Here is a 27,156-nt window from a genome sequence, read left to right as displayed (position 1 = left end):
GTACAAGATCAGCTATAGGAAATCTGAGGATTTCTGTTTTTGTTACGTTTTTTTAGAGGATCATTAAAACTTGTCATGTTGAGCAGTTATACAGATTGTATTTCAGAGGAGGAGAGAACTTTAGTGTTTGATCTGATTCTAAAATGTCAGGTTTAGGACTTTCCTTTAACTTTCTTTCTGTTCAGTCTTGTGCTGGGACGAGAAGTAACAGTAGCATGGGAAAAAGGTACCTTGCAAATTGGCTGAACGGGAAAGTGAATGTTCCAGGAAGGGAGTAAATTCTACAGTGGGAACAAAGAACAGGAAGGGGAAAGGGATGGATGAGACACATCCTTTTTCCTTGATCCAAAATGATGTAATTAGTGTGTAAGAGAAGTGATTTTCTAGACTGTAAATCTTCACTCTGGGAGTACCATAACATTAATTTTAACTTTAAGATGCATCATAAAGTTAAAAGGATCTAGAGTTTAAAAACTAGAGGTTTCTAGTTTGGTGCCCTACCCTGGATCTAAATGTCAGGCTTATAAAGTATTCACTCTACAGGGGTTATGATAATTATACATAAATGTCATTGTTTCCTTGATGAGTTAGACAGTCAACATATGTAAATACAGCTTATTCCATCTAGCAGTTTTTTCTTTTTTCCTGCCCCTTATTCCTCCCGAAAATAAGGCTCCTATGTGCCTAAATCTCTTTTGAAAATGGGGTTAAGTCTCATAAATCCCTCAGGTGCTTTTGAATATTTTACTCCTAATCTCAATGACTGTTGAGAGTTACTCTTCAAACATCAAGCCATTGACTTCAGTTTTGCTTTTTTGGTATGTAATACTTCTCTTATGAACATGCACAGACCTCCTAAGCATTCAAAAGGAAGTAGTGGTAGTCCCACATCTGCTTTGAATTCCTATTGGTGACTCAGTGTAGTACCACAAATGGTTTAATGTGGGTAGTGTTGCTCAAGGCTATGGAATCAGCAGCAGGTGGCATACCTACTGCCGCCTTTGGTCTGGGTTTTCCCTCTGGTTAAAGTAGCCTCTGCTGAGCTGTGTGTGGGCAGGCTAGTAGATACTGACTGGCTGTGGTGCTTGATTCAGCAGCATTACTAACTGAATTGATATTCTGCTCCTGCTATGAAGTTAACAACTAGATTCAGAGTAACTGATTATACATCTGCTATAGTCATACCTTAGGTATGGGCTGGGTGCTCACTGCATTAGCCACCATGGCTTGAGTTGAAACACTTGCATTTTTTATCTAAAAACGATATTTGATTGTAAAAGAAAAGTGTGTGCCCACTTTTTTTTAAATCTCTGACTTTAAAGCAAATGCATAATAGAAACCAGGAAGATATTTGCACCCTGGTTAATGTAATTTGAGGCCAAAGTGCAAATGTCTTTAAAGAGAGTGCAAGCTCTCATCACACACTTGTAGCATTTCTGCTCCTTTAAGGGAGGACAGTCTGGTCGTTAAAGAGCGCTAGGAGTCAGGAGACTTCCTTTGTCTCAGACTTGGTGTGTGACCTTGCCCAAGGCACTGAAAGACTTTGGCTTTGATGGAAGGCACTACAAAAGTGTAAAGAATGTATTATTTAATTACTATTTATTTTTGCTCCATAAGGACAGCTGCTTCAAGGAATTGGTGCTCCTATCTGTTGCCACCAAAACAGTTCAGTGCTAATTATTTGATGTGTATATACACGCCCAGCTATAAGCATACTGGCACTTGTGCTGGGATACTGGCATTTGTGCTATAATTTATCCATTGGGATTTTCTCATGTTGTCTTGTGATACCAGTGTAGTACTTTAGCATTCTCTAAAACCAATTGGTATTGATAAGATGACAGCAATCCATGTACACAAACTGTTGCGCATACCTGCAGTAAAACAGTAGGAATGAAAATATCACTAGCTTAATACCTAGCTGCAGGTTTATTTATTGCTAGGGGAGCTTGTAACTTTGAGCCTGATGAGCTCTGCTGGTGCATGTGATAACTTTTTGGTTAGGCCTGGAATGTAGGTTACTCACCAATCACAAGATCAACAGGTCATGCTGGCAAAGGACATAACTTCTCTGAGACCTCAAATACAGATCTAGTCACTCCAGACACAAGTTTACAGTCTCCCTGAGAAGCAAGTTTGTGATTTCATGATAGTTATAAAATCTGCCAGCATAACCAACAGAGTATGTAACTATTCGTGAGTGCTGCTAAGAAAAACCTTTGATAAATTAACAATCACAACCTGTTCTGTCATGTTTGTTACAGTAGCATGAAAATGTAAAGTGGAAAAACTGAATGGATATCGCAGGAAAATCCTTACGTTTTGGTTTCCTAGCAATGAGTCTTGGCCTCCTCTGAATCCGTGCCAAATGATTGCCTGCTGTTTGGACCATGGCCAGGCCCTTACCTGTTTGTTTCTCACTGGCTTCCCTTTGTCCCCATCCTATATCACAGTTAAGCTCTCTGTCCCTTTTCAAGGCTCTGCGCGGACTAGCTCCTGCTTTTGGGTGTGCCTCTTTTTGCTGCCTCATTCTTCCCATTTTACTCAATTAACTGGCTCCTTCATGCCTTATTCCATCCTGTCTCTGAATTCCTAACACACTATTAAAAAAAAAAATCTAAATTATTGCATTAAATGCTAGTATCAACCGCTCCATCAAGATCAAATGGCAGGTCTCCATCAAGATCAACCGCTTTAGGAAGCTTAAAATGATACAAATGTTCCCAAGCTTGATCTGGGAATATTTGTATCATTTTAAGCTTCCTAAAGCGGTTGATCTTGATGGAGACCTGCCATTTGATGTCAGTATTACTTAATGTCTCTGTCCACTCTTTCCAATTCAGCTTCCCTAAAGAGGAGGGAAAAAAATGTGTAAAATGATCATATGAAACATCTATTTCTCATCAATCTTACCCTCACTTCATCTTTAGAAACTTGTATGTTCCTTTCCCTTGTGGAAAAACTTCCAAAAAGTAGGGATGAGTTTGAAGAAGGGCTGATGAAATTCAGTTTCAACATAAATTACTATATATTTTCATATTTGTTTGTAACAACCTCAATATCCTCTGGTCACACAGGCTGTTTTTTATGATGCCTGGATTGATATACAACATCCATTCTTGCAAAATCCATACTTCCTGTTCTATGCAGTGCTCACAATGTTGCAGCAACGCTGTTGTGTGTGCATTGGATTTTGACATTCACAACTGTTATTCGTAGAGTAAATTCCCTCCTCTCGCTTTGTTTGTCCAGAGGCCCTTCACCGCCCCTATGGTTGTGATGTTGAACCCCAGGCACTGAATGAAGCCATCAGGTGGAGCTCTAAGGAGAACCTGCTTGGAACCACTGAGAGCGATCCCAATCTTTTTGTTGCACTTTATGATTTTGTAGCAAGCGGCGACAACACACTCAGCATCACCAAAGGTAAGGCGCGTTGTACCCTTTCAGCATCTTCATGTGGCTCCAGTTTGTTCTTATCAAGGTGTTGAGTCATAGACCTGTGATAGCTGAGATGGTAGTATGTACCTGTCCAGACAGCCCTAAGTTAGAGGGAAAGCATGACTCACATCGACAGTTGTTTCTCTGCCGCTCTACAAGGGGAAGGGTATTTCACACTAAGGCTGTGTCTACACTTAAGCCACTGACAGCAGCACAGTTGCAACACTGCAGTTATCCAACTCCCCGAGAGGCAGTAGATAGAAGAATTCTTCCACTGACCTATCAACTTAGCACTGCCTATGCTGGGGGTTAGGCTGCCACTTAGGGATGTGGATTTTTCACACTCTGAGCAATGTAGCTGGGTGAACCGAACTTTATAGTGTAGTCCTGGCTTAAGATGGCAGAATTAACTTCTCCCTGCAGAACTATAGGTAGCTTCCTTCAGTGCTAAAGCTGTGGGTTTAACAATGAGAAAAGAATATACTAGAATCACTTGTCACTTCATTCCACCAGAGAGAGTGGAAGAAGTGAATGTAGCTGAAGCAGATTATTTCTTTCATGAACTGCTTGCTGATAGATAGATTGGTGCCTTGCTAGCAGGTGTGGGGTTTTGTTTTTTTAACTTGTGTAACAGGGACCCCTACTGGAGAAATAACTCATTGCAGCGATTACTCATTAGTACTCAGTTGATGATCCAAGGAGCATAATTATTACCATCCCAATACTCCAAAAATCACCTATGCCTAACCTTCCCATTGCAGTGTGAGAAGTTTCATAGTTTTTCTTCAGAAATAGTAAACTTTCGGGTTAGGCCTATAGCACTAGTTTTCACTGCTAGTATCACCGCATGTCCTTCAGCCTTAGACAGGACATTGATTGAGTGGCAGTTAGCAGAAGCCTTGGGGGTGCTGGGCATTAGTGACCAAACTAACTATTGGCAGGTGGGACATTGATGCCGCACCTGCTCTGAAACTGTCAGCTTTCAAAACACTAGTTCTTCCCTGATCCTGTCAGCAGCTGCTGATTTGACAAGTATCTCCATCACCACAAAAAACTAATCCCAGCACCACTGCTGTCAACATGCACACAGATATTCTGGGAAAGTTAGCCACACAATTCAGAGAATTGCTCCTGGCCCAGAGGGCAGGTAACTGAACAGCCTGAGGAGCACTGCGTAGTGGTACTGTGATACTAGTACTGAGATCTAGAATCTCATGGGCCTACAGTGGTAATATATGCAGGCTTCTTTGTCTGTCTGTAGTGACCCTTTCAACTTTATCGCCCATATACAGATTTCACTGTCCGCTGCCTCAACTCAATGGAAATCAAAGGCTTCTTTAAATATACCAAGGAACATATCAGCTTGGAGATTTTAGCACTTGTGTCAGTGGATGCCAGAAAAATGTATCTTGCTGTACAACCATTTTTAAAGGGGTTGGTTTTAAGTCATCCAACCTAGAATGGGTCCTCAACCTCTTAGGAAAGCATCAGCTCCCTGCTCCAGAAATCTAAACCAGAGGAAGCACTGGAATTGGTTGACATATGTGGAAATGTGGTTATATGTTAGTAAGTTTTAGCTGAGTATCCAAACTGGAGCAATTAGGGAATAGTGTCTTCGCTGTTCTGCTCCTCAGATTTGGAGGTTGTCAAAACTATTCTCCCCTCCTACTCTGCCCTGGCTCCTAAATCTAGGTTAAAAGCTAACCTGAGTCCACTTTCTGAATTTTACTTTTTATCTACTTAAAAATTACATGGAGCAGCTTGGGAATGTTGTATTAAAGGGTCATTGCCAAAGACTTGTATTCTCTAGCTGCAAAGGCAAGCTTAGTTAACTAGTAGTATGTGCACTCAAAGAAGACTGACCTGATTTCAGCTTGATTCCCCATACCAACTCTTGTCCCCATCCTCAGGTGAGAAGCTACGAGTCCTGGGTTACAACCAGAATGGTGAATGGAGTGAGGTATGTTCTAAGAATGGGCAGGGATGGGTGCCAAGCAACTATATCACACCAGTGAACAGCCTGGAGAAGCATTCCTGGTATCATGGGCCTGTGTCACGCAGTGCAGCAGAGTATCTGCTGAGCAGCCTCATCAATGGCAGCTTCCTGGTTCGTGAAAGCGAGAGCAGCCCGGGGCAGCTGTCCATCTCTCTCCGGTACGAGGGGCGTGTTTACCACTACAGGATCAATACCACCGCAGATGGAAAGGTAAGGCCTGCTCCAAGGAACACAATGGGAAAAGAAAATAGGGGGTGTCTCGATTATTTTGTCCTGTACAAGTGAAGGGTGAAAAAAAGTGTATTGATTTAATTGGAAAGAGGGAACGTCTGTCCACACTATATTCCCTAATCCAAGAAATAACACTTTTGTAGAAATCCTCAGAATGCTGTTAATTGTCCTTGTTGAGTGGGTGACTGGAGAGCAGAATAGTGGTGGTTTGATGTAGTTACAGATCTATTTCAGTTGGCCCTGGCAGGAACAGTCTGTATGTGAGAATAAGCAAGACTTTGTTAAACCAACAGTTGTTTGTCTTTGGCACAGTTAGGGTGTGGTGTGTCATATCTGGGGGAGATTCCACTGGTCCTAAAGAGGTTGGAGACTGCACTTTACAATAGTTTTGGTTTTAAAATTATGGAAAGCATGGGGGATGTCATCAGACAAGCCAATCACTTCAGCAGCTGTATTTTCCCAACCTGCCTCTTGCTGCAGCTGTAAACCCTATGTATTGGCCTGTTCTATTTCCCTATCAAACTGAGAGCAAATTTATTTATGAATTCCCTTCATATTTATTTGAATGTTTTTACTGTCCTGTCTTCCACCATCACTGAAATATTTCAGATATCTACCTCGTTAAATGGATTCTTGATCCTTTCTCATCAGGTGTATGTGACAGCCGAAAGCCGCTTCAATACATTAGCAGAACTAGTTCACCATCATTCTACAGTGGCAGATGGACTGGTGACAACCTTGCATTACCCAGCACCCAAATGCAATAAGCCCACAGTCTATGGAGTGTCCCCCATCCATGACAAGTGGGAGATGGAACGAACAGATATCACCATGAAGCACAAACTTGGGGGGGGGCAGTATGGTGAAGTGTACGTTGGTGTCTGGAAGAAATACAATCTCACAGTTGCTGTGAAAACACTAAAGGTGGGTTTTAAGACCACTGTGCACTCACTGTTTCATTAGAAGTGTGTGTTTAGGCAACAGAAGAGTGCAGTGTGCTCTTAGTTCTGGAATGTTTTGCACCTGCTAATGCCAAACACATCTGGAAATTGAGTGGGGAAACTCTAACTCCTATGCTGACTATACAGTAGCCTGCAGGGAAGAAAGGTTAGCTACAACAAACTTTAAGCTCTGTGAGGGCTTAAAAGCAATTAGAATTCCCTGGTCAAGTCTGTTCTCCATGGAGACTGAGTGTCTAAGGCAGGGCTATTGTAACAGCCACCTGGAAGAAGAAAATGGGTTATGGATTTTTCTCAGAGAACAAGGGGTAAGGAAAACTTCTCCTTCTCCCCCCCACTCCTGCCTCTGGAAAACTTCAGAACCCTCTCCCCTCTACACACCCTTCATTTAAGTTCCAACATTGTGTAGTCTGATTCTTTAGTGGTTATTGACTTCCATTAACACTCATTTAAAATGCTGGGGGATTGTAAGATTCTAGAAGATCCCAGAAGCAGGCACAACAGAAGCAAGGTTATTGAGTTCAGTATCTGGTTGGGAACCCTGATATGAACAATGAAGGCACTCATGCTGAGAGCAAAGCAGAGCTTTCAGCACTTGTATTAGCACAATTAGTAAAGAGACACAAGCTCCAAACCATATACGAAGATAACATTAACTTTGTAGTACCATCTCTTGTACCATTCCTTGCATATAGTCCCACACACTTCTTTGGGAATCTGGCAATGAGTGACAAAAAACCTGCTCTGTCCTTGGCATGCCAAGCGAATCCAGTGGTCTAGATCAACCAATGATGACCACACACATACCTCCTTACATTGTGGTCTGCCCTGTTATAGGGCTAGAACCTGTCATAAATATTCATTTGAGTGCCCAGCCTCCCTTGTCCGTATTTAACTTCCTCACCCTACGGGTGCCTTTTGTCCTATAGGGTTGTATACCTGTGATTTTAACTTCTTACCATATACATCAATTTGTTGTCAAGGCAAGTTTGTGGTTAAGCATCTGCAACGATCCATTGTAAAATATCCAAACTTACTATTCGTTCAGTGTTCCTGCAGTTACCTGGTATTGTTATGCACAAACCCTCACTCCCCCCCGCCCCCAACAAACAAAAAACATGCTATTCCCAGTTCTGCAAAACTCAGAGTAATTGTCAGGCCATTTTTCTATGTCAGAGGTCATAGGCCTCAAAGCCTTATGGTAACTTATGTCCTGTGTTAAGGGCGTAAGCTAATATCTTAGAGGATACAGGCCTATAGGTTCCTTGTGTTACTGCTAAGTAAAATAAAATGCTAAAGCTAGCACTATGGTCTACAACTGTAGTTGTCATCTTTCCAGGTGAGGACACTTTGGCAGGATTCCCTTGTATAACCAATCAAAACTACTCCTCAGTCAGAAGGACTGCTAATAATTGACCTCAGGCTCTCTTTCCCTCCAGAGACTTGAGCTCCCTACCCTTTTTAGACTTGATGGACTAAGGAGCAAGAAATCACAAATTAAGCTTGAAGCTCCCAAGTGTCAGTGTAGATCAGTCGCTAGGCTGTTAAAGTTGCTGAACCATACTGCAGATGTCCAGTCAGCTGGGCCAGAGGTTATGGAGTCCTTTGATGTTTTTTGTTCAAAGCCTGAGAAGCAATACCTATGTTGGCCAGTCGGGGGTGGGAAAGAAATGGACATGCTTTTTTGCAAACACTAGTGCATTAATGAAACCAGAAATGAGAAACACATACAAAAGAATTCATCTCCAGTTCCTGTGTTGGAACAGTGCAGTGTTAAAACAGACCTTAAAGTCATTAAGAAGGGTTTGCCTGTTTTGTTTTGTCCCATTTTTCCAGGAAGATACCATGGAAGTGGAGGAGTTCTTGAAAGAAGCTGCTGTGATGAAGGAAATCAAGCACCCAAATCTAGTGCAATTATTAGGTGAGTGAAGGGGTTTGATCTCTCTTTCTGTGCTTACTGTCTTAATTTCTATTGAAACTGAATCTTTGTTTAAAAACAGTGACAGCTGTCATATCACTGACCTGCTTTAGTCTATGCACTATTCTTGCAAAGTTGGGGTCTAGTCTGGGTTTAAGCTAACAGTATGCTCCAAAGTGTACACTTGTGGCAGTGGCATTCAAACTTGGCCTAATTGAAGGCCATTTTGAGAACTTGCCTGGAGCTACGGGACACCCCAAATTTTAATCCAATACTTAATAGAGAACTATGACTTCAATTGACAGAGTCCAGCAGGCAATGTTACCTGGATGCTTGGATCAAACTGCATATTCAGATCTGTCACTTCTTTGGAAGGTGCCTCTATTTAGACAGCATTGGTTTATGCTGTTGTACTCTGAGCTGCATTTGACCTAAGGATGATGTTTAGGCCTGCCTGGGTTTATAGTGTCCTTACCTTTGTGGTATGTGTACTCTTGGGGCACTAGACTGAAGTCCCAGTGCTTTAGCCCTACACGATATGTTTGACAACATACCTACTGAAGTTTGAGTCTTCTGTTCTGTGTGCTCTCTCACTTTAGTGTGTGTGTGTGTGTGTGTATAACAGTTATCACTGCACTGAGGGAGATGATGTCATATCTAAAAGAAAGTATGATAGTGTCTTGTGTGAATGAGACTGTCATTTATAGTCTTTGCCCAGTTACTTATATGAACAGAAAGACATCTATTGATAAAAGCCCCACTGAATAGATTAACTATATCTGTAACTAATAACAATACAAAGCAACCAAATCTCTACTGCTGTGGGAAAGGACTAATATGCATATCACCAAATAAATATTAGTGTGTTGTCCTCTGGGTTCAAATATAACAATTAGATAACTGCAGTGGTGAGGCAAATGAAGAGACAAGTTCATACTGAAGCAACACATGAGTGGAAGAAATATGCAGGCTTTGCAGCTTGGCCATACCCAAGTTCTCTCACTGGAATGTGTATGGTAGGGTGATTACTGCTACATAGTCAGCATAGCTCTTAATTCTGTGGAATAGTGTGGAAAGATTCTCTATAGACATTAGATCCCAAATCTTCGCTAGTGTATAGTCCCATCTGCTGCCGCACCTGGACTGGACTTTGGGAGCCAAGCTGTCCGCTTAGAGTAGGGCAAAAGGAAATAATGCTGGGAATGTGAAGAACTCCAGTAATCTCAATCACTCTGCACCCATTATCAAGTAGACACAGATGATGCCTCCGCCCAGCCCTGTCTGGTAGCTGGAGGAGAGTACAATGTAAAGAGACTTGTGTTCAAGATACACATCAGTGTTTTTGGAGTACCTCTTCTGATGCATCATGTGGGAGTATGCTGTTTGTCAGTGTGAGAGAGCCAGAATGATTAGCCGTAAAAGGGAGCTACAACAGGGGTAGGACCTATTTAAAGAATTGACACTAATATCATGTTTCCCTCTACCACCGATACATGCTTTGCACACAGCTGCAATAAATGTGCAAGTTGTCAAAGGAATGTGTGTGAATGAGTCCTGATCTACAAGCAGGCTGCATGGTATTGATAGTTTACCAAGCTGTCATACATAGGAGTGTTTCACATATTTAAGTGACATTCTAACTTGTAGACCCACCCAGCTGATTCTTACCTGGTAATGACTGGCTCTAGTGGGAATTCTGATGGGCTCTCATGAGTTTGAGGGTGAGGAAAAAGATCAAATTCTTGGGGTTCAAAACATCTCTTCTTCCACTCTGCGACTGCTCTCCTATGCATATTCCATTGGATTATTAGAACTTTGGTGGTAATTACCCCAGATGTAGAGCGGCACTGAATGTGCACTTTGCCTCATGTATCTCGGTTTGTGCTAGGGCACACTGGAGTTGTTCCTGGAAAATCAAACATTCAACTTTGAGTACAACAGATGGGATAGTAGTACATTACTCTGGCAGAAAATGGTGTAAATGGATTTCAGATCCTTCAAGAGTACTGGTAAACTAGGGCTGAGAGAATTACTTAAATGTTAACTTTGTCTCTTTCACGGTCAGGAGTATGCACCCTGGAGCCACCCTTTTACATTGTGACGGAATATATGCCATATGGGAACCTGCTGGACTATCTACGAGAATGCAACCGGGAGGAGGTGAGCGCTGTCGTTCTGCTCTACATGGCCACTCAGATCTCCTCTGCTATGGAGTACTTGGAGAAGAAGAATTTCATCCACAGGTGGGTGACATGCCACCATGCTGTGTCGCAAACCCACATGGTAGTAAAAGAGAATGGGACCTTGCCCTATCGTTAAGAATGATACTTTTTGCAGTTTTTGTGGGCTTGGAAGTGGGATTTCAAGAGAGGTCACCTACAAGCTCTTTGAAGAAAATGGGGAGCCAGGGTCACCTGTTCAAATCTGTTCTAGTTCAGTAATGAAAGGGCCTGTGTGTCATGAGCTGATTTCATCCCATTCCCAGTGGGCATGTATTCATCATCACAATAGCCATTGTTGTTGGCAGTCTTAATAGAGGCCCAACAAAGAATGAACCGTGGACACTGAACTGTCTTGTCTTATTCCTAGTGGTGGTCCCTTTAGTTGGAAGCTTGCATGGTCTTTGCCTGTTCTGTAGAGAGAGACCTTCCTCCTTCGGGCTGATCAGTTTCACACCTCTCAGTTGCTAAATTCACTTAAAAATACTCTATCCTTTTTTAAATGTAGGGGCATAATGACAGCTCAGCAGAAGGGTTAGGCAAAAATACACTTGCTTCCACTCATCCTGGTGTGGATGAGAGCAAATGATTGATACTAGAGGCCCTTTCAGCATCAGTCTCAGGGCTCATCCTTCATGGTAAGAAGTGCAAAAATATTGCACACTTATTTTTATTTAAATGATAATTTTCTTCTGTGCCCAGGCCTTTGAGTAAGCACCTAGTACTATTACTGTTACCCTGTCCTTTGCCCTCATCCCTACAACCTCCCTATTGTTTGATTACCTCTTTAGTTCATCCCTTCATAAATTATATTGCAAACTCTCTGAGACAGGGTCCATGGCCTGTATTGTGCATTGTGCCTTGCACACTTTTGACTGCTTGTCCTCGTGCCTGTCACCTTCAGAGCACCTTCCCATGTCTGGGTGCAGTGTTGCAGGGTATCTTTCAATATAGCACCCCCTGTAGTCATTCTGGTGCCACAACAGTCTGTGATTGTATGGGGCCCAGCCCTCCAGGGTTAACAGAAAAGTCCCAAAGAGAACCCGCAAGTCTAGTGGCTTTTGAGCCCCGTCCTCAACCTTAATCTAGGAGCTGATACTTGGTCTCTTCTCCTTCTGATTCCCATGCCTTCCCTCTTGTTCTGGGAAAGAGATGGGGAACCTAGGACCACCCTCTTCTCTGGGTTGTGGCCAAGGACAGTTCCTTCAAACCCTCCAACATTTTCCCAGGACTGCTCCTACCTTTTGCACAGCTTGTCAAAATCTTCTCTCAGGTCTCTGGATTCTCCTATCACCGCCTGGAATCATAGGACTGAAAGGGACCTTGAGAAGTCTTCTAGTCCAGTCCCATACACTCAAGGCAGGACTAAGGATTATCTAGACCGTTCCTGACAGGTGTTTGTCTAACCTTCTCTTAAAAATCTCCAATGATGGAGATTCCACAGCCTCCCTAGGCAATTTATTCCAGTGCTTAACCACCCTGGCAAGAAGTTTTTCCTAATGTCTAATGTAAACCACGCTTGTTACAATTTAAGCCCATTGCTTCTTATTCTATCCTCAGAGGTTAACTAGAACAATTTTTCTTCCTCCTCCTCCTAACAATCTTTTATGTACTTGAAAACTCTTCCCATGTCCCCCCTCAGTCTTCTCTTCTCCAGATTAAACAAACCCATTTTTTTCCATCTTCCCTCAGGGGTCATGTTTTCTAGACCTTTAATCATTTTTGTTGCTCTCCTTTGGACTTTCTCCTATTTGTCCACATCTTACCTGAAATACGATGTCCAGAACTGGATACAATATTCCAGTTGAGGCTTATTCAGTACGGAATAGTGGTTCTTCATCACTTCTTCTTTGGCAGCTACAGTGGTATTTCTTGAAGCTGCTCCCTGCTCCTTTCACAGCAGCTAGGCTGTGACAAGTAACTCCTTTGTCTCTTGCCTAGAACTAGTCAGTCTTTCCATCCTCCGAGCAGGATTTTCCTCCTTAGCTCTGTCTCCAGAGTTAGGATAATGCCTCAGGTCTCTTTGACTCAGGTTAGTCAGTCCTACCTTCCTTGAAGCAGGATCTCCCTCTCAGCCCTTGCTCTGTAGCTAGGGTTATCTCCTAGCTTTAGGTTAATCATTATTACCCTCCTTCAAGCAGGAGTAGTGTTGTCATCGCGCCCCCCCCCCCCCCCCCCAGCATTTTCCTTGGAGCAGGGGTTGTGACTTAAATCAGCTGCAAGGCTTTTGCCAGTTCCTTTCAGCTGTGTGCCCTTCCTAATTATCCTTCCACTCTGGAGGGTCCAGCAGGCTAGCCTTCTCCCATCAGTGCCTGTCTGCTGGCAGGGAGGAGGCAGCCTTTACATTGTTCCTTCTCCAAACTCCTTCCCAGTTGGATGGGAGAATGGGAAGCCTCGCCCCACCTTCTCTGCAAGGTTTCAAACCCTTGTAGGTACAGGTCCAGATTTCTTCCACAAGCACACTCATTCCCATGACCCTTAGGTTTCTATATGTATCTGCTGGACCCTCCCGAATCCTTAAAGGGTCAGGTAGTGGAGTGGGCAGCTGGCCACTAAGTGCTACTACTCTTGATGGCAGACTACTCTGTCATAGTGCTGTATGATATAATTAATACATTGTAGACCAACTGTGAAATGTAGAATTCTAATTAAAAATAAATTGTGCATGTGGCCCAGAAATTGGTGTGCAAAATAATGTAATGCTCGTACCACACAAGTATTGGGATGAAGAGTTCAGGATGTTTGCACCACAGCATCCCTGTCACTGCATCTCTTCTCACTCACACAGGGATCTAGCGGCTCGAAACTGCTTGGTAGGAGAAAACCACGTGGTAAAGGTGGCTGACTTTGGCTTAAGTCGATTGATGACTGGAGATACCTACACAGCTCATGCTGGAGCCAAGTTTCCTATCAAGTGGACAGCACCTGAGAGCCTGGCCTATAACACCTTCTCAATTAAATCAGATGTGTGGGGTAAGAAGGAAAGAACTCACAATGGTCTAAGCCTTCTTCTATGCCAGCCCAGGTAGTAGGCACCTTTCCTTCCTTAGACTGCTGTCAGAGGGATGAGGAGGATGTGTTCTGATACCAGGCTAGGTCACCACATCAAAACTCAGCAATACTTTTTAGCATGCAAATCTCCCCCTCTGCCTTCCCCCATGGGCTGGCTTGAAAATACCTTCAAAGGAGAGATTGCTTTATGTTACAATACAAACAGCGGTAGCATTCAGACAGTAGAAGAGAAGGGATAAATTTATAATCATGACCTATTTTTCCTCATTTTTCAGCCTTTGGGGTGCTATTATGGGAAATTGCCACCTACGGGATGTCACCATACCCAGGTATTGACCTCTCACAGGTGTACGATCTGCTGGAGAAGGGATATCGGATGGAACAACCAGAGGGGTGCCCTCCAAAAGTTTATGAACTGATGAGGGCATGTGAGTATTTCCTTTCACTTTCAACTTGGAGGCAAAATAGAGTCTGGGGAGGTGGAGGGAATCTATAATAGGCTATGGAGTCTTTTGCTTCTATCTTGCCACTTCAGATCGAGCTGATGCTGGTAGTGTTTTTAAAAACATTCACCATCTGATGGGTGTATTTGATCTGTGTAAAATGAGTGTGATGATCTCAAGCCAGTGCCTGAGGGAGCATGTATCCACTTCAGAAAATCACCATTACTACTGGCACTAGATGGCACCTTTGGAAATGTCAGCAGAGGCCAAGGACTGCATAGCCCCTGAAGGCTGAATTATCCTAACCCTGTGAAGGGGTCAGCTGACCTCTTGTTGCCTCCTTGTAGCTGGGCATGGCATTGCAGCATTCTCTCTTCCCTTGGGTCTGCATCCGCTGGCTGCTCCACTTCTCCAGTGGCCTGCCTCTTCCTATGACTTGGCTCTCCGGGGTAGTCCATAAACAAAAAGCAAGGGGAATTAACATAAACAGAGTTAGCACAAGAGAGAGGGGAACGCCTCCCTCTCAGGGCACATCAGAATCAGGCCCTCCTTTTCCTGAGGGAGGGACCTTCACACAGTTGTTGTCAGGAAAGATCCTGCCTTCCCATGGCCATTTCTGCAGGAGCAGAGAGTTGAAAGTCTGTTCTCTTCCCTGGCCTACCCACAAGTGAGCTGTTCTGCTTCCCTTTTAACTCCTCCTCAAGCCTGTGCATGTCTTGCAGGTGTGGTGGGCCAGGTCTGGCTGAGCCCAGAGCCGCTCCTTAACTCTTTGTTGTCCAGTGTGAGGTTTGTATACCCCATCATAGGCCCCACAGCACAGTTTAAAAAAAAAATCGGTGGTTTACTTCTGAAAGCGTATACTACTGGTGCTATATATACTACTTCTGTGGTTAGATAAGAATTCAGTCTCCAGGACCGAGGGAGCAAACAAGAAAAAACTCACTTTGAATTTAAAAAAAAAAAAAGAAAAATGGAAAAGCTGATGTTGGTGACATGGTGCTTGGTTTAAATCCAGTGACATAATTCCTGACCCATCAACACCACATCATTGCTATATCTTGCATATACTGGGACCTGTTCCACAGCCAGTGAGTGTATCAGTAGGATATTATAGTCTGTCAGGTAGTAGGTTAGAGGCTTTTCTACCTTCCTCAGTGAAAATACTGATTGTCCACTATTCCTGCTTCATACACTGAGACCTTCCCTGCTTTCTCATGCTGCAGGCTGGAAATGGAATCCCCCAGACCGACCATCCTTTGCTGAGACCCATCAAGCCTTTGAAACAATGTTCCATGACTCCAGTATCTCTGAAGGCAAGTACCCTTGCTACTGTATTCGAAATGTTGAGAGTGGAGTTTCACCTCCAAGGCACTGTCTCACTGAGGCAGGCTGATTACAGGCCTACTGGTGCTCACCTTGCTAGAATACTGAGGCCATTTGACTGCATTTGATAGGTTCTTCTCAACATGTGCAAACTTGTGTTCATATTCATTGCAATGGATACACTTCAGAAGTATTTCAGTGCAGGGGAAATTGAAGTAATTCATTCAGGTACAAAGAGGAGAGATTTTTAGAAAGAATAAACTCTTGCTTCCATTGCAGACCTGAGTTTGACTGTCATTCAGGGGACAAGGGAGGAAGGTGGGTGGGTGGGTGTAAAATAGGAAGGGTTTATATTTGTGACTCCAGAAATTGCATGACTACAAATAGAAATTGTTTTCACAGAGTAGTGTCTCTGCTTTAATCTCTGAAGTCAGATTCTCCCAGCGTGCCATTGCCAGCAACAAATGATGCAACAACCTCATGGACGTAGCTAGAAAATAAATATTAATGCTAGTCTGCACTAGAAGTGCTACAGCCGTGCAGCATCGGCAATGGGGCTGCGCCGCTGTAGTGCATCTGGTGAAGCTGCTGTACGGTCTAAGCCAACGGGAGAGAGCTCTCCCACCCGCTTAATTAATCCACCCCAACAAGCAGCAGCAGCAACATCAGTGGGAGAAGCTCTCCCACCGACATAATGCTGTCCACACGGCACTTAGGTCGGTGTCCCTTACGTCACTCAGAGGGGTGGCTTATTCACACCTCTGAGCAAGGTCGGTGTACCTTACGTCACTCGGGGGGGGGTGGCTTATTCACACCTCTGAGCAACGTAAGTTATACTGACATAACCTGTAGTGTAGAAAAGCCAGTAGTCTGAAACATAGTACACAGTATTAGTCACAAGAGGGGAGTACCTCAGCACCTCCTAACCAGCTTTGAAACAAAATTTAAAGAAAGTTGATCCATCTTCTTCCTTACCACAGAAAAAATACTGTCTAAAATTCCCCAGTGATGGTTTAAAATAGGGGCAATCAAACTTTTCCCAGACAAGAGGTAGCCTGGCAAGTTGCCAGGAGCTTTAAGGACCCACCTCATATGTATACATTGGAGAAAATAAAAGCTGTCTTCATATTATTTTAATATGGGGTTGCAGCATGCAAAGGTGCAGTGTCCTCAACCTTGAGCCTTGCAGCTGCCTCCTAGGTCAAGAGGAAACCCTGCATTGTGGGACCCCACTAGTCTTTGCAGGCCGCTTCTCCCTATTAAAGGTAGAGGTGGTCACTTTTTAGAACTCCTGGGTTAGCATTTGGGCCATGAGCAGATCTGTCTTAACCTGAAAGTTTAGAATGTGAACTTTTTTTTTGGTTGTTGCTGAATTTAAAAATGTAAACGAGTTACCTTGAGACCATCAGGAAATAACAAATCCTCTGCATATTTGGACTAAGTAGAGCAAAATTACGTTCACAGGCTTAATACGTTGCTCTTCTCACCGGTCCAGTGCCTGTTGTAAAGATGCAGACTCTCGCTCTTTGTTCCAACTGTTCTCCTGGCTTTTCTTACAGAGGTGGCAGAGGAGCTTGGAAGAACAGCCTCCTCCTCATCCATAGTTCCCTACTTGCCCCGGTTACCCATGCTTCCCTCCAAGACTAGGACTCTGAAGAAACAGGCAGAGAACAAGGAGAATATTGAAGGAACACAAGATACTGTGGAGCATTCAGCTTCCAGCTCAGCACCAGGTGTGGGCACAAGGAAAGCATCAATGTGACCAGAACATTGTGGGGCAGATCGTCAGCTGGTGTAAATTGTTATAGCTCTATTAAAGTCAAAGGAACTATGGATAGTTTATACCAGCTGAGCATCTGCCCTGTGTATTTTACCAGGATGTTTTGTAGATTTAATAACTTATCAAATATACTCACCTGGATAGGTGGTGGTATTCAGTTTTTACCCTAAACTTGCTGTGCACTGTCAAGTTAAGGTAGGAAAGGAAAAAGTAATACAGCCATGAGCATGTACAGGCCCTGTAAATCTTGGCTGTGTTACTGTTCCTGGAGTAGTGAAGTGGAATGATCAGATTGTGGGAACACTTGATTTCTTGGGAAAGCTGAAGGTGCTGAGAAAAAGGAGGATTCCAATATGGAGAAAAGCAGCATGGCTCTTTTCTTCAGAAGTATGAAACGGTACAGAACAAGTTTGGGGCTTTTTGTCATGGTATGTGTGCAGAAATTGCTTGTTTTATTGCTAAGCAAATGAAGGGATTTCTTGCACCAATTAAAAGCAGGTCTGGTTTGGGCAGGTGCTGTGCAAGCTTTCCTGCCTCATTCTATGACTCAAAAACAGAGTTCAATAACTGTTTCATGTTGTGAAGCAGCCTTTGTGGTGAGGACATATGCCCAGGAACTAGCTACAGAGTTCCTCTGGCTGCTTTCACTTGTGACGTCTGCCTGACTCAAAGCTTGGTGTCATGACATGCTAGGGCATTTAATCAGCTATGCCACGGGGACTGGCTGTAGTCTGTTTTAATTTGGTAAATTCAACTTTTTTTCCTTTTAATTTCACTTTTATTGCTGTATGAAAGAAAAATCTCTTGCTGTGTTTTGTCAGTTTTATATGTGAAGTCCTGTATCAAACAGTAAAATACCAAAACATTTTAAGCAGTTAAGGAAGGAAGAGAGAATAGGCACAGGGAAAGGAAAAGAAATAGCAAGAAAGTAGAAGACAAGAGCAGATTCATCAATTTTCTCCTAGATATTCTGTTAAGTGAATTTCTCGACTTATTTTTGTGTGTTAAATCATTTGCTAAAGAACACCAGATGTGCACAAAATTATATTTTTTTTCAGAAGAGAGCACTGTAGATTTGGAACATCTAAATGTTCCAGGCCTGTTCAACCAACTTGCAGGGTGAGTTAGAGTTTTCATCAATTCTTTATTCACATCTGTTTCTTCTCTCTAGGGTTTATCAGAAGCACACAGCCAACAAGTGGATCTCCAGCACTGCCTCGCAAGCAAAGGGACAAGTCCCCTAGCGGCCTCTTGGAAGATGCCAAAGAGACCACTTTCACCAGGGACAGAAAGGGTGGCTTTTTCAGCTCCTTTATGAAGAAGAGGAATGCCCCCACACCTCCAAAGCGTAGCAGTTCCTTCCGTGAAATGGAGAATCAGCCCCACAAGAAATATGAGCTCACGGGTAACTTTTCATCTGTTGCTTCCTTGCAGCATGTTGATGGATTTTCTTTTACTCCCACCCAGCAGGATGCAAGCCTGGCGCCAGCCAAGTGCTACAGTGGGGGCTTTGCACAGAGGAACTTCTACAATGATGACGGTGGTACCAACAGTGGTGGGAGTGCAAGTACTGGTGGTGGGTGGTCAGGCATCACAGGTTTCTTTACACCACGCCTGATTAAAAAGACACTGGGTTTACGAGCAGGGAAACCTACCGGTGGGGAAGACGCTTCAAAGCCTTTTCCAAGGTCAAACTCTACATCTTCCATGTCTTCGGGGCCTCCAGAGCAGGATAGGATGGCAATGACTCTTCCTAGAAATTGCCAGAGGTCAAAAATCCAGCTGGAAAGGACAGTGTCCACCTCCTCTCAGCCAGAGGAGAGCATAGGTAGATCCACTGACCTGCTTCCCAAAAGGCTTGAAGAAGGCCCTGCTCTGACCAGAGAGAGACCGAAAGCCAAACTCTTGCCAAGAGGTGCCACCGCTCTTCCAGTCAGAACCTCTTCAGGGGATTCAGCTGTTGCAGAGAAGGACTGTCCAGGTCTGGCAACAACAACCCCTAAAAGCAAAGAAAAAAACAGTGGTACACGGCAAGGGGCCCTAGAAGATGGAGAGAGACCAGGATGGTCTTCTCCAGCAAAGGCTGCAGCAATACTTCCAACCACTCATAACCACAAAGTGCCAGTCCTAATCTCACCCACTCTAAAACATACTCCAGCAGACGTGCAGCTTATTGGCACAGACTCTCAGGGTAATAAATTTAAGCTCTTATCTGAGCATCAGGTCACATCTTCCAGCGACAGGGACCGGCCCAGACGGGTAAAACCAAAGTGTGCCCCACCTCCACCGCCAGTGATGAGGCTCCTGCAGCAGCCGCCCGCTTGCTCAGACACAGCAGAAGAGTTGAGCAACACCACAGCAGCACATCATGGACTGGAAACAAGTGAAGGTGGTAAAAAGGCAGTGGTGGCACATGGTGGTGGAAAAGCTGGGAGGCCCATGATGCCTCCCCCTCAAGTGCCTCTGTCGTCATCTTCCACCTCACCAGCGAAAATGGCCAATGGCACGGCAGGTGCTAAAGTGGCATTAAGAAAGACCAAACAGGCAGCTGAGAAAATCTCAGCGGACAAAATCAGCAAAGAGGCGCTGCTGGAGTGTGCAGACCTCCTCTCGAGTGCCATTGCTGAGCCAATGCCAAACAGCCAGCTGGTGGATACAGGGCACCAGCTGTTGGATTATTGCTCAGGCTACGTGGATTGCATCCCACAAACACGCAACAAATTTGCCTTCCGGGAAGCCGTGAGCAAACTGGAACTCAGCCTGCAGGAACTGCAGGTGTCCTCAACAGCTGCTAGTGTGCCCGGAGCAAACCCCGTCCTTAATAACTTATTGTCATGTGTCCAAGAAATCAGTGATGTGGTTCAAAGGTAGCTACTGTCAGTCTGGGTAAAGGAAAAATTACACATGGAGGGGAAACTCTGTTCCTGTATTGATGCTTTCAGAAGGAAAGACTGATACTTGAGTGAGTTTTTGTGAAGTACCTCAGATCACTGAGTTCTCACGTTTACAGTTTCATCTCAAAAATAGGGGGAGGGAGGGAGGGAGGGAGGAGACACTGGAGGAAGGGGGGTGTGTGAGAGATTGAAGCTGAAAGGGCAGAATGTTAAGAATTTTCCCTAATCAGCAAATCTGATCTACTTGTGTCCACAAGTGAGAGAAGTTCCTTGCTCCTGCCTGTAAGAGGCAGGAGAATGGATGGTGGGTTCTTGTTTTGGTAGGGGTGGTTTCCACGTGCTGTCCAGAGTCCTAGAGTGACTGCATGGCCAGTTGGCTATACAGATCTCCCCTTTCTGCACTAATGCATATTTTGGCCTCCAGAGATCACAAGGGAAAAGCAGTAGGGCATGGTTGGTACCTAATGCTGAGAATTCTGAGCCTGAGTGGTCCCAAAGGTGGGGGGAGTCTGTGTGGGGAAAGAGATGTAACGCACTGACGGTGTTCAGAGCTGCTGGAAGTGGATGCACTAGCCCCGGTGGCATACTTCCACAGTACTGTTGCTGCTGTAGTAAGAACTGCAAAATGAGTTAATATATTAAACTAACCCCTTTCCCTCCCACCCACTTCATGCCATTACACATTTATATTTGAAGCATCAGGCATGCTGGGCAGATTTGCCACTGATTACCTGCCCCGCCCACCCCCCACCCCCCCAAAACAAACACACAATCTTCACTTTGGTTGACTCTAACCATTTCTGGTAGTCTAGCATGGGTGCTACCTGACAGTTGGTCACTTGTGAGTAGTTTGAGGCTGTTGCACAACTTACGAGTGTCTGTTGATAAACTGTAGATTGTTTTTAACTTTGGTACAATGTTGGTTCCTTCTTCTGTGTGGTCACCTGGAGATGCACAGTTGGCAAGGCACTTCCTCCTGTCAATGCAGAATTTCACTGCTCTCTACATTCCTTGGTAGCACTGAAAGTGCTGACACTAGTACAGCCATCTTGGGAACCAGCAATATAGCCTTACTGGTCCCACTGTAACAGCCTTCTCAGCGTGTCTGACCCCCAGCGTAGCATTAGCTTTCCACAGCAAGCCCTTCCCTTTCCAAGCCACGAGGCTGAATATATATGTAAGCTATGCCAGATGGTCTCCACAACCTTTTTAAAGAATGCTAGATCTCTGACAGCATTTTGTGCTGTGGAACAGACAGTTCTTCCTACTCTAGCACAGCAGGATGTGATGATGACACAACTGCTTTGTTTTACAGAGCACCAGTGTTTGTGTTGCTATTCATCAGTTCTATAGTGGATTAAAAAGCTGCTGTCTAGTGGGGGTTACAAGGTGACTGGGATCAGTAATTGCCATGGGCCATATCCTGAGCTTCTTACTGTTTTATCCAGCCTCCCATTTAAGCCCTTGGGAGCTTGCCCTGAGTAAGAGCTTCAAAATTGGGCCCAGTGTGTGTGTGGAAAAAGGCCTTGCCTGCTATTTGTGCTGTCACTTAAAAGGAGACCATGTGTGACCAAAGCACTACTGCAGGATGTCTCCAATACAGTATCCCCTGTCTCTCTCTCTAGGGTTATGGCTGCTCTGGCAAGTGGTGGGTTTCACTTTTTCACAAGTGCAAGTGACAGGCTGGTAATCACCACTTTGTTTTAAATGTACAATACACCACTTCCAGAGTCTGCCACAAATGGAGAAGAGTGACTAGAGCATGCTGAGAAACCTCCTCCTTTATTGTGTGTGCGCGCAGCACGCTTTCCAGTACCTAATGCAGGTGGATTTTTGCATGGATGGTCAGTGGAGCTGGAGGATAGAAACAGATCTTTAGCCTATTCCATATTGGTAGCAAATTATAGATGACTGAACACCTGATTTATTTCTCTCTCTAAAATGACATGTCTATACCAAAGGGTCACTCTTCCAATGTGTGTGTTGTGCACAGGGGTTAAAGACTGTGATCAGCTCAGCACAGTTTGTATCAGTAGTGAATTCATTGAGGACAATATTGGATTAAACTAAAAACACCTGAATCACCAATCACACTACCAGTGTTGTCAATTGTTTTGTTTAATAATTGTTATTGTAATATATTTTTGATTGTTTTTCTAATTTAATTCTCACTCTATTGTCTGACTGTGAACTGCAAACAGTGTTAAACTCGATGCAAATAAGGTTTTGCCTGTCGTTCCACAAGTGTTGCCAATTTGCATTTTGTTTTAAATAAAAGTTGCAATATTTTATTGGCAAATAAACTTGAATCCCTGGGGCTTTTATTGGAGTGCTTTTATTCAACTGGCCTGCTTCTAAGCGAAAATCTCTGCAAACATGTAAAAAATAGAAACATTTAAGTGAGCAGGTTTGCAAAGAACCCCAATAGTTTATTAATCCCCCTGAAATGGAATTGTTCCAGCCAGCCGGCAGGGTTGCTGTGTAATTAGGCACAAACCACCCCAGTCCCTGGAAGTGAGTGAGTTGCATAATCACACATGCTTATTTCTCTACAATATGCAAATTCCTTTCAGCCAATCTGAGTGCAAGGATTTGTCTCATCGTTTTTTCCAACTTTTCTGTAACTGAAGTGCTCTCCTGTACTAGTTACTAAAACCTTCCCCCCCCATCTGCTTTTAGCAAGAGGGAGCATCTCAGCTTTTGCCATACTACAGCTGAATCTAAACCACTTACGTTTTCCCCTTTCATGTGAATTTAACCTAGATGAGAAAAACAGGAAGCTTTGATGAAGAGGAGCTGGCTTTTGGTCTTAATTCATGACCAACTAATGATTTGATGCTTTTATGGGGTTTATTCTTTTGGGTGGTAATTCTTGAAGTCTTGGGTACGCTGAAGTACTAGATACTAAACTAGGAGGAGTGGTAGATATGCTGGAGGGCAGGACTAGGATACAGCGGGATCTAGACAAATTGGAGGATTGGGCCAAAAGAAATCTGAGGTTCAACAAGGATAAGTGCAGGGGCCTGCACTTAGGACAGAAGAACCAATGCACTGTTACAGACTAGGGACCGAATGGCTAGGCAGCAGTTCTGCGGAAATGGACCTAGGGGTGACAGTGGATGAGAAGCTGGATACGAGTCAGCTGTGTGCCCTTGTTGCCAAGAAAGCCAATGGCATTTTGGGATGTATATTGATCGTTCCCCTCTATTTGACATTGGTGAGGCCTCATCTGGAGTAGTGTGTCCAGTTTTGGGCCCCACACTACAAGAAGGATGTGGATAAACTGGAGAGAGTCCAGCAAAGGGCAACAAAAATGATTAGGGGTCTGGAACACATGAGGGAACTGGGATTGTTTAGTCTGCAAAAGAGAAGAATGAGGGGGGATTTGATAGCTGCTTTCAGCTACCTGAGAGGTGGTTCCAGAGAGGATGGTTCTAGACTATTCTCAGTGGTAGAAGAGGACAGGACAAGGAGTAATGGTCTCAAGTTGCAGTGGGGGAGGTTTAGGTTGGATATTAGGAAAAACTTTTTCAGTAGGAGGGTGGTGAAACACTGGAATGCGTTACCTAGGGAGGTGGTAGAATCTCCTTCCTTAGAAGTTTTTAAGGTCAGGCTTGACAAAGCCCTGGCTGGGATGATTTAATTGGGGATTGGTCCTGCTTTGAGCAGGGGGTTGGACTAGATGCCCTCCTGAGGTCCCTTCCAACCCTGATATTCTATGATTCTATGAAGTGAAATCAAGTAGGGAGATGTATGTGGTCAAGTAGAGTTTGTGCAAGTACTCTTGGTACCCATTTTACAGAAGAAAAAACTGCTGTGACTAACTCTTTCTCTGACACGTGACCACTAAGACACTGGAGGATGATTAGCAGCATTGACCCTTCTATTCCACAGGCCGAAGAGGGGCAGGATTGAAACTTTTAAACTTCTAAAGCCTTAGTTTACAGTTAATTACAAAAGTGTACTGGTGAGGTGTAGCTGGGAAGGACAAGAGAGAGTGCTATTCTGTTTTGACACAGTAACAACCTGAGCAGACCAACTTTCACCATATTTTCCCTTTCTGCTCCAACAGGCTCAATAAATATATATACCACTCACCCAAAAGAAAAACAGTAAGGAACCACGTGGCCCATTTAGCTTCATAGCCATGCATGGTCACTTACCAGTAACTAGAAGCCAGTGTGCCAGGTAGGAATACTAGCTGAAAATCCACTTCAATGGCAATTACACAAAAACTTTTACAGACTTTTTCCAAAGTGAGTGCATAGGTGGACTAACTATTGGTACAGTTTAAGGCATGTGGCCTGCACAGTTATTTGCTGCAGCTTGCCAAGCTCCCTATGCCCCCCCCCGAGTTATTTCCCCTTACCTACCACTCCTCTGCCTATCTGCAGGCACTTCCAGCTTTCCAGGAGGGAGCCATGGCAGGGAGTGGGGGCAGCACGGTGTCAGTGATGTGGCCCTCCTGATGATTTGAGTTTGAGATCCCTGGTTTAAATAGATCAAAGAGCCACATGTACAATGTCCAGGCAACTGTTCTCATGGTGTCCTCCACCTCCTCTTCACTTTTTTGACCTACAGCCCGTGGAGTAAGTGATTGTTATTGACATTTTAGGGCTTTTTCTTTCTTTTTTTTTTTTTAATCATTTGGCAGGTACCCTGACAGCAAACAGTCCTTCTTGTAGTAATACTATCTCTGGCCAAAAGCCAGAATGTGTAACAATAATCAAATGGCAGAGTTCTTCTTCACAGCCACTACTCTCCAACCTCTGCTGAAGACAAGGACAGTCTGCCCCCCTGTACTCTGGTCCTCTTGATTTATCAGCGCAATCAAGAGGCTGCAATTGGGAGCTCCCTGAATTGAATGCTGAGGAAGCTGGGCATGCGGAGTGTGCACAGCAGGAGCTGCCTCAGTGAGGAGAAGATGCTGGCTCATATCACCAAATGCTATCCATGACAGAATTTCTGGGCTGTACTGGAGACATATTCATAGACTCTCCCTCAGCATTACAGACACACTGGTACCTTGCTGTCTAGCAGGGGACAGGGGGAGGGTTGGCATGTTCTGAAGAGATGTTCACTTTAGACATAAAAGTTTTTTTAATCTTTATATTAAACAAATTGTCAGGAACCATTTTTCCATACAAGACTCCAAATGAGAGAATGTCACCAAAGAGCAAGTTCAGTGTTATACATCTGGAATGCCCACAGTAGGTGGAGGCTGCAGATGTGAATCTTAGTCCTAGTCTCTATTCAAGCTGTGTGTACCATCATCTGTGCAGGCTCCTGGGCATCCTCTACAATAGCTGGTTAACAACAGTTCCTGGGACACACATTCTCACTCTGCTCCATAGCCAAGTTTAGGTTTTTCTCCATCACTGTCTTACTAACAGCCAGTGCACTGATTTTACTTTGCAGGTGCTGGAAATGATGCATAGGGGGAGAGGCCCAGAGGAGAGGAAGCAAGGAAGTGACTTCTATGACCTCTTCAGACTTTCCAACTGAAGGTACTAAGCAATCCCAAGACCCCCCACACCACAATAAACCAAGGTCCCAGACCAACTCTGCTTGTGTGAAGTAGACCACTATTTGCCAGCCAGAATTCTTCATTTACCAACAGCTAATCATTTCTTCTGCTCTAAGCTAACTGCTAAGAGATGGGCCTTTGAGTGGGCAAGAAAGGTACAGCCAGCCCAGCCTTCTACCAGCTCAAGGCTACACAGGTGCCATACAAGTATGACAATGAGTGTAACCCTTGGAGGCCTCTCTCAAGTTCTGAGGGACTTCAAAAGTTCCCATCACTGTGCAAGTGGGTAAATTTTCAATCTGCTCATGCGAGAGGAGCAAGTCTCTCCGTGCAGCAAGCAGCCATGCTGGTCACTGGTACAGTTCCCCCTCACAGTCAGGGTAGGAAATAGTTGATGCGGTGAGCCACGGATTTACAACCTTGTGCAGAGAAAAGCTTCTCCTCTTTGGGGAGAAATACCATCATCCTGACCACCTCCTCCAGCACCTCCTCAGTGTATGGAAGGCTGCGGGCCAGAAAAGCATCCCGAACACACAGCTTCACATGGTGATTCTCCAGGGGCAGGAATGGCACAAAGAAGTCAATGAGGTTCTCTTCAAGGAGGTGGCCGTGGGCAAAGCCACCATCTGCAATGAAAACCAGAGCAACACGGGCACTCAACGCATAGCTTGTAACAGAACCATGTGTGTCTTCCATGCTCCTAGATCTCCATCAATCTCAGCCAGCACAAATGTTAAAAGAACAGTGCAGTTTGCCTGGAGAAGCTGGTTCAACACTGAAAATATTGTCTGAGAAGGGGCCTTGGCTAATCATTTATCTGGTTCTTCTGCCTTGGAGTTAAGGCGAAACAAAAGGTCCTTCAGTCCTGAAAAAAGGGAGTCTCTGACACTACTCACCCAAACATGCAACAGCGGGGGGGGGGGGCAGGGGAGAGAGGCACCTTAACACATGCAGAAGCAGCTTGAGGAAGGGGGTGGGTTGGGGAGGTTCTTGGTTTCAATTACACACAGAAATCATGAAACACTCCCCGCGTAGGAAGCCACATTCACTCTTTTGCATGAGAAATTATGTGGCTCCACAGTCCATGTGCCACTCCTGGTCCTGTTGCTGCATGATGATGTCAGAGTTGCATGCCACTACAGAGACCCAAATGGAAAAGTCTGCCAGAAGGAGTGCTGGGGTGGGGTCTGGTACTGCCCCCGCATGTCCTGGTCTCCAGGTAGCTGGGCTCAAGACAGGGCCTCTCTTCACTCTGAGCAGTGGGGTCTGGGTGCTGAGCAGAGCCATCTCCAGCACCATGTCCTGAGTAGGGTGGCTATAGTCACCTTGACTAATGAAGTGCCCACGCAATCGTGAGGCTCTATCTGCCCCATATCTCATCCCGTTTTTTAGGAAATCTGACAGGTATTTATAGAT

General features: G+C 44.4%; 2 protein-coding genes across 5 annotated transcripts in view; one reads left to right on the top strand and one right to left on the bottom strand.

Annotated features, from left to right (window-relative positions):
* ABL2 (ABL proto-oncogene 2, non-receptor tyrosine kinase) overlaps nucleotides 1–20,352 on the top strand; it is a 74,393-nt gene extending 54,041 nt beyond the window's left edge. For all 3 annotated transcript variants that reach the window (XM_073356516.2, XM_073356518.2, XM_073356517.2), the window contains exons 2-11: nucleotides 3,253–3,423; nucleotides 5,349–5,644; nucleotides 6,317–6,589; nucleotides 8,461–8,545; nucleotides 10,608–10,785; nucleotides 13,550–13,734; nucleotides 14,049–14,201; nucleotides 15,440–15,529; nucleotides 17,099–17,272; nucleotides 18,491–20,352. In XM_073356516.2, the coding sequence (XP_073212617.1) occupies nucleotides 3,253–3,423; nucleotides 5,349–5,644; nucleotides 6,317–6,589; nucleotides 8,461–8,545; nucleotides 10,608–10,785; nucleotides 13,550–13,734; nucleotides 14,049–14,201; nucleotides 15,440–15,529; nucleotides 17,099–17,272; nucleotides 18,491–20,190 (3,305 nt within the window). In that variant the 3' untranslated portion in view covers nucleotides 20,191–20,352. The remainder of the gene's footprint in view (nucleotides 1–3,252; nucleotides 3,424–5,348; nucleotides 5,645–6,316; nucleotides 6,590–8,460; nucleotides 8,546–10,607; nucleotides 10,786–13,549; nucleotides 13,735–14,048; nucleotides 14,202–15,439; nucleotides 15,530–17,098; nucleotides 17,273–18,490) is intronic.
* The window catches only part of TOR3A (torsin family 3 member A), a 28,661-nt gene continuing 6,734 nt past the window's right edge, over nucleotides 5,230–27,156 (bottom strand). Inside the window, exons 6-7 of one of the 2 annotated variants that reach the window (XR_012160320.2) lie at nucleotides 10,211–10,448; nucleotides 5,230–5,919 (exon numbers count right to left, since the gene is read on the bottom strand). Coding sequence is in view for 1 of the 2 variants with exons in the window: in XM_073356519.2 (XP_073212620.2) it covers nucleotides 26,116–26,366 (251 nt within the window). In the remaining variant the exon portion in view is untranslated. Of the gene's footprint in view, nucleotides 5,920–10,210; nucleotides 10,449–25,302; nucleotides 26,367–27,156 lie in introns of those variants that run through there. The other variant, XM_073356519.2, reaches the window with a different exon arrangement.

The sequence above is a fragment of the Lepidochelys kempii genome, chromosome 8 (assembly GCF_965140285.1).
Source record: "Lepidochelys kempii isolate rLepKem1 chromosome 8, rLepKem1.hap1, whole genome shotgun sequence".
Classification (NCBI taxonomy): Eukaryota; Metazoa; Chordata; order Testudines; family Cheloniidae; genus Lepidochelys; species Lepidochelys kempii.
The sequence above is the reverse complement of the archived record's forward strand: the minus strand, read 5'-3'. Positions and strand labels throughout refer to the sequence as shown.